The sequence below is a fragment of the Neoarius graeffei genome, chromosome 7, assembly GCF_027579695.1.
Source record: "Neoarius graeffei isolate fNeoGra1 chromosome 7, fNeoGra1.pri, whole genome shotgun sequence".
NCBI classification, from domain to species: Eukaryota; Metazoa; Chordata; class Actinopteri; order Siluriformes; family Ariidae; genus Neoarius; species Neoarius graeffei.
In genome coordinates, this window is record NC_083575.1 from 22170594 (window position 1) to 22182364 (window position 11771).

An 11771-nucleotide genomic window follows, 5' to 3' on the forward strand; every position below is an offset into this window, starting at 1 on the left:
GGGTGGGAGCCAAGGACATTCTGGACCCTCTTCTAAAGCAAGAGTTCCACACACAACATCCTGACAAGCCTGCACCTAGGAGTAGAGGGCACCCCAGGAAGAATGTAGCTCGGGGGAGGTGTTCTGTCAGGAAAGGCATTGAGAGCAACAGCTCTAGCCGAACCACAAACATGGCTTCTCAGAACTACAACGCCCAAGAACCCCTACGTCCCCTGTCACCGGCTTATTGATTACAGCTGACTCTCATTCACGCACAATCAGCCACGCTACTTAAGCCTCTCTCACTGTCATTGCGAAGTATCATTCTGAGTTTACCCAGTCATACCAAGCCTTTCTTTCTCTGTCTGCCTTTAGTTTTCCTGACCCTCACTATCTCTTTACTTCTCTGCAGACAATATTGTCTCCTCTTTATTGCCCTGTTTGCTGATCAACCAACCCTTGCTTGCTTTTTGACAACGATTCTAGTTTTGTGATTTGGCTATGTTTTCTGTTTGCTACCCAGCTCTCCTCTGCACATGCATCCGTAAGTGCCTGCACCCTGACACAGTGCAGGTTTTCATTCCAACCAAACAGGAACCAAACAGTTTGTTGTGAATGCGTGCATAAAATATAACAATGGAAAACTTTTTACATCTGATATTAGATGTAAAAAACCACTGTAACAGAGACAGTGTTTCAAGCCAGTACAGCTCTAATGTTAGTACAAAATCAATTACGGTACTGTTTTTGATATGTCCTAATCGGCTCTCACTCAATAGATGGAAGTGTGTCTTACCAACATCCCATGCATCACAAGGGATTACAGAGGGTGACAATTACCAAAACAATGTGCTTGAAGTAGTTTGGGTGACCCCTGGGGTTGTAGATTCAATACTTTTAACATATATGCAATTTCACAAACATTTTAATGTCATGGATTTGATTGATTCTGACTAAAGACAGTTAAGAAGCAAAGGAAGCTGTATTATTGTGAAATGATGAAGAAAATTTGTATTTGCATGGCCAGGGAAACCATGTCAGCCAGTCTCTGTGTTGTATTTCTATCAGGAAATCAAGAATACTAAAAAAAAAAAAAAATAATAAAAGACATCAGCAACATTTTACAGGAACTTTTAATAAATATGCAGAACTTGGACATGTACAATGAATCAGCATAAATACAAACATTTCACTTCTCAAATCAGTCCCATTTAAAAAATATAATACTGTTCTTGTGCAGTTGTCACATTGTCCAGGTTCCAAGAACCGACAAATATTTTAAAACATGAGCTGGCAGGAATAATCGTAAATCATTACCATCTATGTAGTCAGCTCAGGTGCATAGCTTTGATTCCATTACCACTTAGTCTTTTTACAAAACTTACCATCCCTGTCGAACCTTTCAACTCCTACTTTGACTCCTTCTAAAGCTTCTTTTGTAGGTGTTTTTTAAATATATATTTTACAGTTGTGTATTGAAGTGTCAGATGGAAAGTAGATTGCTGTTATTACACCTACACCTGGCAGGTAGGACTACCTAACGTACAAATTAACCATAAGGTATGATTAACTTTTGGCATCACGAAGAGCAATATTTAATTGTGAGTCATCAATAGTAAAGAATGGCACAGTGGTGTAGTGGTTAGCCTCACAGCAAGCAGGTTTTAGGTTTGAGCCAAGTGGCCGATGGTGGCCTTTCTGCGTGGAGTTTGCATGTTCTGTCTGTGTGGGTTTCCTCCGGGTGCTCTGGTTTCCCCCACAGTCCAGAAACTTTAGAAACTTTGTCTGTTCTTCAGTAAAAAACAGAGATTTGTCTTAGACACGGCTTCAACATGCAGGTTAGGCTAATTGGTGGCTCTAAATTGACTGAGTGTGAATGGCTGTTTGTCTCTATGTGTCAGCCCTGCGATGATTTGGCGACTTGTCCAGGGTGTAACCCACCTCTCGCCCATAGTCAGCTGGGATAGGCTCCAGCTTGCCCTCGACCCTGCACAGGATAAGCAGTTATGGATAATGGATGGATGGATGGTTAGCTTGATAGCTTTTGTATATAATCGGCTTCATTCGAACTCAGTACACAAATATCAGATGTTTGTGACTTCAGATCATGTTCCACATACTTTGTGATTTACCGCCAACTGTATCATTGACTCAAAAGTTACTGAGAAGGGTTGATGACATTATTATAAGCCTTGGCCCCATTTTAAAATACAACTATTAAATGAATTATACCTAAATATTTTTATTTAGAACATTCTTTCCACTGTTTGTAAAACACAAAAAGACAGTCTCCAAAAGAAAACTTAATTGTATATCAGTGTTCTTATAACTTATGAGCCATTTTAATACTTGCAAGTTCATCTAAAATTTCAGCACACTGAACAATAATTCCAGATTTGATCTGAAGTGAAAAGTAATAATTGCACAACATACTGTTCATTGAGTTTATATAATAAACGGAACTGTTTTAATGTCTTTGCTTGCTAACTAAAATTAAAAGAGAATATGAATATGAAATGATAATGTTTCAGAAAATGTTATTTTTGCTTAAAGGTTCTGACTGCAAAGTTGAATTCTGGGTAAAATGTTCGACAGTGGTGCTTGAAAGTTTGTGAACCCTTGAGAATTTTCTATATTTCTGCATAAATATGATCTAAAACATCATTAGGTTTTCACACAAGTCCTAAAAGTAGATAAAGAGAACCTAGTTAAACAAAGGAGACAAAAATATTATGCTTGATCATTTATTTATTGAGGAAAATGATCCAATATTACATATCTGTGAGTGGCAAAAGTATGTGAACCTTTGCTTTCAGTATCTGGTGTGACCCCCTTGTGCAGCAATAACTGCAACTAAACGTTTCCGGTAACTGTTGATCAGTCCTGCACACCGGCTTGGAGGAATTTTAGCCCGTTCCTCCATACAGAACAGCTTCAACTCTGGGATGTTGGTGGGTTTCCTCACATGAACTGCTCGCTTCAGGTCCTTCCACAACATTTCGATTGGATTAAGGTCAGGACACTGACTTGGCCATTCCAAAACATTAACTTTATTCTTCTTTAACCTTTCTTTGGTAGAACGACTTGTGTGCTTAGCAGTGTTGGGCAAGTTACTCAAGAACTGTAATGCATTACTTATTACTTTTTGCTGTCATTTTTAAGTAATGCGTTACATTACAATATTACTGCATTTAAAAAGTAAGGCATTACACTACTTTTACATTACTTTATTTATTCTTGCCAAAATGACTGGAATGGATTTGGTAATCTACAGAGCAAATCTAGCTCATGAGTCATGACTCTTTCACCTCCCATCCAGGAAGCCTGCAGACTAAAAACCAGCATGTTCAGGAATAGCTTCTTACCCGCCCACAATACCAAGGATAAATCGTCCTTTCCCTTCTTTAAAATTAAATACCAAGGATAAATCGTCCTTTCCCTTCTTTAAATTTAAATTTGGGACAGAATCAGGCAATGAGTCCCACATTTTCGATATTAATATCACATTCAAATCCAGCATTCAGGTAAAAAAGAGCGTGTTGAGGCAATGTAGCCTTGTTTACCTTGTCGTTGCTAGCAGTGACAGGGATCTTGGAGATAATTTTTCTGAAGGCTGGTGATTCCACCGTGGCAAGTGGCAGCATATCTTCCACAACATACTCCGCCACGAGCCTTCTCACCTCTCATGGCTGGAGATTCTTTTGTTGGGTGAAAATCAGTTTCAGCTGCTTTGCTGGGGTTTTATCATCACTCCCAGTCCCATCCTCTCCTTTCCTGGCTAATTTCATGGTGCTATGGCACCTCTGCAACTGCTTCGTCAAATTGCTTGTACTGTTTTTAGATGTTAAAAGAGGTTTGGGATTTGCACACAGTGTGCATTTAACTAAAATGTTCTTTGAGTCCTTATTTTTAAGGAACTGAAAATAGTGGGCGTATGCCCATCTTGAAAACGAGCTATCTGACAAAGGAGATTCTGGTTCCGTCATCCCTGTCAGTCTGCGTGACATGCATCTGTGTCGGTCTCCATGTCCGTGACTAGTTAGTAAAAGGAAGTGAAAAGTTCTGCGCGGACTTTTATCAGTACCTGATCTCGCGGTGCTCAGCAACCCTGCCATGCACACCATTGTTGTTCAGTGTTCTCCTGATGGTGGACTTATGAACATTAACATTAGCCAATATGAGAGAGGCCTTCAGTTGCTTAGAAGTTACCTTGGAGTCCTTTGTGAACTTGCCGACTATTACATGCCTTGCTCTTGGAGTGATCTTTGTTGGTCGACCACTCCTGGGGAGGGTAACAATGGTCTTGAATTTCCCCCATTTGTACACAATCTGTCTGACTGTGGATTGGTGGAGTCCAAACTCTTTAGAGATGGTTTTGTAACCTTTTCCATCCTGATGAGCATCAACAACGCTTTTTCTGAGGTCCTCAGAAATCTCCTTTGTTCGTGCCATGATACACTTCCACAAAGATGTGTTGTGAAGATCAGACTTTGATAGATCCCTGTCCTTTAAATAAAACAGGGTGCCCACTCACACCTGATTATCATCCCACTGATTGAAAATACCTGACTCTATTTTCACCTTCAAATTAATTGCTAATCCTAGAGGTTCACATACTTTTGCCACTCACAGATATGTAATATTGAATCATTTTCCTCAAGAAATAAATGACCAAGTATAATATTTTTGTCTCCTTTGTTTAACTGGGTTCTCTTTATCTACTTTTAGGACTTGTGTGAAAATCTGATGATGTTTTAGGTCATATTTATGCAGAAATATAAAAAATTCTAAAGAGTTCACAAACTTTCAAGCACCACTGTATTTCTATTGCTGTTGGGGTTTCAAGATGTTTCGCTGCTGCACACACCATGTGTAAATGTTTTGCTGAGATAAAAAGCGTCCTGCATTTTACGATTCTGGAGATTGCCAAAGCAGGTGAGCAACAATATCACGTGACCACCATGGGGTGTGTTTGACCTACTTTTAACCAAAACAAGTCGGCATGGGCAAACATGATGGACTCTGCTCTCCCGCCAGCTAAAAGCCCGCAGAAAAGAACAGGAAAGCCTGCCTAGTGAGTACAACTGTAAGACAGAGCAAAGTTAGATGACATGACATTTTTCTGGACAGATAACTAAATCATTCTAGCTAGTGCTGAGCTATCTTAGCCTTAGAATGCATGGGCTCGACTCCATGGTAGCGAGTGTGGAGTTACACACCGAATGTTTTGATCTTACAGAGAAAGAAACAATAACACAAAAGCAGTAACAGAGAAAAGATATATTCATCTTTTGTTTCATGGATCTATTTGCGAATGTCAACCACAAATTGCATCCCTGAGACTCAAAACTCTCCGAGGTCAATGCAGAGTCACGATGTTTTCCATGTGTCACCATCTTGGTGTGACGCAGTTCCATAGTTATGTGAATTAGTTTAAACTCCTTGAGTTTGACTATTTCTGTTGGGCCATACTGTTTACCTCAAGAGGTAGGAAAACGGTCCCAAAACGGAGAGAAGCGACCCTCAGCACATCAAAATAATCACATCTCATCCATATGATATTGTTCTTGTGAGACACAGGAAAATGCCATGCACAATAAAAAAAAGAAAATTTCAGATGACTTTGCAATCAGCACCTTTAATTTTTATTTCATAAAAATGCGGGGGGTTTTCATAAATGCATATGGTTGGCCTGAGTATGAAAAGTATTTCACAGTTGAGAGGGAAAGCTTAAATATATTATGCATTACCAAGTTAACTATCCTATCCTATCCTATCCTATCCTATCCTATCCTATCCTATCCTATCCTATCCTATATACTAACTGGAGCAGATGAAACTGAGCTGGCCCTGGAGTCTCGTGTTTTGCGGGTAGGGATGGTAATAACACAGCATGAGATGCCCACTGTAGCTTCAGGCAACTCATCATCCTCAGTCCATTCATTAAGGTCGGGGTTGTATACCTGAATACATTTCTTGTACTTCTTCTCCACCTCGTTCCATCCACCCAAGACATAAATCTTATTATTCAGTGTGGATACACCTGCTGTGCTCACTCCTGTGTGCAAGGGGGCAACATAGCTCCACTGGCCTGAATGAGGGTTGAAACATTCAACTGGCAAGACATCAACCCTCTCCCCACGCCCTCCAAGCTGGCTACCACCAAGAACATAAGCCCGATCACCAATAGTGGTGGAACAATGCCAGCCTCTTGGAGTGCTCAGGCTGTTTTTATCCTGCCAACTATCTGTTGATGGGTCATAAGAACACACAGCCCTGGAGTAGGCATTGTTGATGTAGCCTCCAGTTACCAAGATCTTGCCATCAATGACTGTACTAGCATGACAACATCTTGGTACCTCCATGGGAGCTTTCATCTGCCACTGGTTAGAGGATGGAACATAACACTCAATGGAAGCCTGGCAGCCATCTGAGTTACGTCCACCAACAGCAAACAGGAGACCATTAAAGGTATTGATGCTGAAATGTGTACGCTTTTGAATCATGCTGGTCAGATGAATCCATGAGTTGAATCGGGGATCGTATCTGTGTGGAAAAACAACATACATTTGCTCAGTCATTTTGAGCCAAAACATCAACATTACAAGGCATTTTTGAAAAGCAAGCAGGAACACAACAGCAAAAACATTTACCTGCAGAAATTGCTGACAGCATGTTTTGCTTGGTTCCTAGCATCATTCTGATCTTCACCACCAGCCACATAAAGGAAGCCATCCAGGACAGCTACACACTGATTGAAGCTCTTTGCAGGCATCTCAGTCAGCCTGTTCCAAATGTTGTCCTCATCCCTATAGAGAATGTCCCTGCTGAGGGACTTTTCAGTCAAGGCAGGTCGTCCACCCACAGTAAGCAGTACTTTTTGGCCACCACGAACCTTAGTTCTTCTGGATTGCAGGATGTTTTGTTGGTATGGCAGTAGATGGTAGTTCATGGCATCCACCAGAAGACGGTGACACTCTGGATCTTGCATCATCCTGGGAACAGTTTGCACATGGCTGACGAGATCCTGAGGCGTGATGGTGCCAAAGCGAATGTGTGTCAACAGATCTGGTGCATACTTCAGTCTCTTCTCATCAAAGTCCAACCACTTGATGGCAATCTGAAAGGCTGTGAGCTCAGACGGCAGCTGCAAGGAGTCATCTGTTAAAAAGTCACTAATCTGCTCATAGGTGAGCTTCAGAAATTGTTCCATCTCTGAGAACTCAATGAAATTCTCACGCATAAACTTCTGTGCTGCCTCCTTTGTTTCTTTCAGGTTGTATGTATCTGCAATGTTGACTACATACATACAGTTTTCAACGCTGATCTCCTGCATTAGGAAATCACTGCACATCTTAACCAGGCTGCGAATCTGCAACAACATGGCTGCTGAAATCGTGCTGCCAATGGTGTAGAGTGACAAGGTCAGTTTTCCGGAGTAGGCATACGTGATGGCTGTGGCTAAACCAACTGGCGACAGCTCATTGAGGTCAATTTTTTTAAGGGTTGGATCCTTCTTGAGAATGTTGTGGATGTACTCACTACAAGATGCCATCACAACTTTGTGCACATCGAAGGACTTAGACTTGGTTGCTATTGTCAGATCACACAGGAAGCTGTCTTGTCTCATGTTGCTCAGGCCCTCCAGGAGGTTAGGGGCATAGACAGGGTCATTGACCTCTGTTGAGATACAACTAAAACCATTGCCACCTTCCAGAAGAGTGTTCAGCCCATTGATTTTATTTACTGGGCTGTCTTCTACCATGATTGTCATCTCATTGATGTCTGCTTTATTCTTCTTAGCGGCTTTGTTCTTTTTGGGTGCCATGACTGTAGCAGGGGGTCACAGCCCAGACCTAAAATGAGTGAATAAATACGTCAGTGGTCATTGTCACAAAACTGTTTAGCACTGATGAAAAATAACAGTTTTTTAATGATATGGTATCTTTAAATAATAAAGCTGGGTAATATCAAGGGTAGATATCTTGTACTTTTAGTGTGTATTTTTTAACCTGGAAACATGTGCCTTTAAGTGATTAAGGTACAGTCCCACTTCCAAAAAGTTGGGACGCTGTGTAAACTGTAAATAAAAAGAGAATGCGATAATTTGCAAATCATGGAAACCATATATTTAATTGAAAATAGTACAAAAACAAGATCAAATGTTGAAACTGAGAAATTTTGTTTTTGAAAATATATGCTCATTTTTAATTTGATGTCAGCAACACATTTCAAAAAAAGTTAGGACAGGGGCATGTTTACCACTTTGTTGCATCACCTCTACTTTTAAAAATACTCTGTAAATGTTTGCGAACTGAGGAGACCAGTTGCTGTAGTTTTGAAAGAGAAATGTTTTCCCATTCTTGCTTGATATATAATTTCAGTTACTCAACAGTTTGGGGTCTCCTTTGTCATATTTTGTGCTTCATAATGTGCCAAATGTTTTAAATAGGAAACAGACCTGGATTGCAGGCAGGCCAGTTTAACACCCAGACTCTTTTACTATGGAACCACACAGTTTTGATGTGCAGAAACTGGTTTGGCATTGGTGAGAAAGAAGGAAGGCCTTTCCTGAAAAAGATTTTGTCTGGATGCCAGCACATTGCTATGAAACATGTATAGATCATTCAGCATTAATTATGCCTTCCCAGATGTACAAGCTACCCATGTCATGTGTAATAATGCACCCTCATGCCATCACAGATACTGCCTTTTGAACTGTGCACTGATAACAGGCCAGATGGTCTATCTCCTCTTTAGCTTGGAGGACGTGGTGTCCATGATTTCTCAAAAGAATTTCTATTTTTGATTCGTCAGACCTCGGGACAATTTTCCATTTCGCCTCAGTCCATTGTAAATGAGTTCAGGCCCAGAGAAGGTGGCGGTGTTTCTGGATATTTTTTATATATGGTTTTAACTTGCATTTGTGGATGCAGCAATGAACTGTTGAGTGAACTGTTTTCACAGAGGATGGTTTTTTGAAGCGTTCCTGAGCCCATACAGTGATTTCCACTACAGACACGTGTCTGCTTTTAATGCAGTGTCGCCTGAGGGCCTGAAGATCACAGGCATCCAATGTCAGTTTTCAGCCTTGTCTCTTGCCTACAGAGATTTCTCCAGTTCTCTGAATCTTAAAGATATTTTTTTGGCTTTTTTCACCTTTATTGGATAGGACAGTTTAGAGACAGGAAATACGCGGGAGAGAGAGACAGGGAGGGATCGGGAAATGACCTCAGGACGGAATCGAACCCGGGTCCCCGGATTTATGGTATGGCGCCTTATCCATCTGAGCCACGACGCCCCCAGATTCTCTGAATCTTTTAATGATATTATGTACCACAGATTATGTAACACCCAAATTCTTTGCAATTTTACATTAAGGAACGTTATTCTTAAATTATTGCACTGTTTGCCCACGCAGTCTTTCACAGAATGGCGAACCCATCCTCATCTTTACTTCTGAGAGACTCCGCCTCTCTGGGATGCTCTTTTTATACCCAGTCATGTTACTGACCTGTTGTCAATTCACCAAATTAGCTTTTTTTTTTTAGCATTACACAACTTTTTCAGTCTTTTGTCACCCTGTCCTAACTTTTTTTGAAACGTGTTGCTGACATCAAATTCAAAACGAGCATGTATTTTTCAAAAAACAATACAATTTCTGTTTCAACATTTGATATGTTGTCTTTGTACTATTTTCAATGAAATATAGGGTTTCCATGATTTGCAAATTATCACATTCTGTTTTTATTGACAGTTTACACAGCGTCCCAGCTTTTTTGGAATTGGGGTTGTACATAACTGGATGTTAAGAACCAATGTTGTAACTTGAAGTCTATACTCTAAAAAGCCACCTTCCCAGGTAAATGCTATAGGAACAAAACATGTACTCGGAGACAATGAAAAGACTTTATGGGATCCCACAGTTTGAATAAAAAGATTTTAAGTCCTGACACAGCTTTCACTGTGTACTACTACATAATGCTACAATGCAAACTGTATAATAGACCACACTGGCCTTTTATAAAGAACTACCAAATACCTAAAGTACATTTTCTCAACCAAGAGTTGGCTATCAAAACCATGTATTCACTCTATTTCATGGGTAACTATGACATCTTCATAACATTTATAAAACATTATATCTAAGAATACTGTTCATTCTACATTGAGCAAAATCAAGCAGAATGTACTCTTTCAAGAGTTACTATCTCAAGATATTGGGTAACACCATGCCTCACTCTGCATCTGTCACAGTTAATCACAAGCAGGTCCAGGAATAGCAGCAGCGCTGGATCGTTTACCCTAACGGTCCTTTTATAGGCTTTGTGTCATGGCCTACAACCATGTGCGTACACCAAACTTGTTTTTTTTTTTTAACTAAACTATTTTTTTTACATGTATATTTCTAATATTTGTTAGAATATAGCAAATGTTCTACACAAAAATATTTTGAGCTTCAATTACTCTGCCATCCCTTAGTGCGCTTCCGAGCATGTTCAAAATAAAGTGACCACATGTGACAGTTGCTCTAAGAACAAGAAAGTGTAATTCGGGTATTATAACAGAATAACCTCAGTCTGTTTCATTGGCTGAGACACATGCAATGATATTATAAAGGTTCCAGCTCAGTGTTTATCAGTCCCCTAGATATATGATTTACATGACATATTCCTATAAACTCCGAAGTAGAGTGGGCCCACTACAGAACTAGGGCCCACTACAAAAATGCTTAACTACAATGAAAAAGTAAAGAGAATATCTGTTATGGAACATGTTGAACAGGTATAAATAAAGAAGACGCTTTAGCCTACCTATGCCAAGATGAAGTAGGTGCTGCTGAGGGAATGACTCACACCTCCACGTTGATCTGCAGGAGAGGAGAGAAAGAGACAGAGACACGCTGTAGCTGTGGTCAGGGATGAACCCTACTCTCTCCACTAAGAACGAAGGCATGATTGCGCAATAAGACTCCTCCTCTCTTTTCCCCTTAATGTGACACATCCTCTCTTCATCTCATTAATTGTGTGAGGCACGTGTACAGATTAAAAAATCCACTGTAAACCTTTCAGATAATTGTCTGTAACCATGAAAAGTAAACAAAACTACGTAACACACACACACACACACACACACAATATATATATATATATATATATATATATATATATATATATATATATATGGGGGGAATAATATAGCATATACTGAGCATGAACCAGCCAACTGAGTTTTATATATATATATATATATATATATATATATATATATATATATATATATATATATATAAATAGCTACTAATAATTACAAAACTTAAGAAGCCTATTAACATCTTGTTAATATGTACCTAATAATAATTAGTACTATGATGTGCAGTATTAATAAACACTATTTATATAAGGCTATCAATATCATGAATCCCGTTTTTCACAATTCAAAGCATTAAAGGAACAGTCCACCGTACTTCCATAATGAAATATGTTCTTATCTGAATTGAGACGAGCTGCTCCGTACCTCTCCGAGCTTTGCGCGACCTCCCAGTCAGTCAGACGCAGTCAGACGCGCTGTCACTCCTGTTAGCAATGTAGCTAGGCTCAGCATGGCCAATGGTATTTTTTGGGGCTGTAGTTAGATGCGACCAAACTCTTCCACATTTTTCCTGTTTACATAGGTTTATATGACCAGTGATATGAAACAAGTTCAGTTACACAAATTGAAACGTAACGATTTTCTATGCTATGGAAAGTCGGCACTATAATGACAGGCGTACTAACACCTTCTGCGCGCTT

At 39.8% G+C, this 11771-nt stretch overlaps 1 protein-coding gene across 1 annotated transcript; it reads right to left on the reverse strand.

Moving 5' to 3' along the window:
- Positions 1-1109: 1109 nt before the first annotated feature.
- On the reverse strand, positions 1110-10912 carry klhl31 (kelch-like family member 31). Its single transcript, XM_060925406.1, has 3 exons — positions 10794-10912; positions 6633-7835; positions 1110-6525 (listed from the first exon to the last, which is right to left on the reverse strand). The coding sequence occupies exons 2-3, from the start codon at positions 7805-7807 to the stop codon at positions 5793-5795; spliced, it is 1908 nt and encodes a 635-aa protein (XP_060781389.1). The 5' UTR covers positions 7808-7835; positions 10794-10912; the 3' UTR covers positions 1110-5792.
- Positions 10913-11771: the final 859 nt, after the last annotated feature.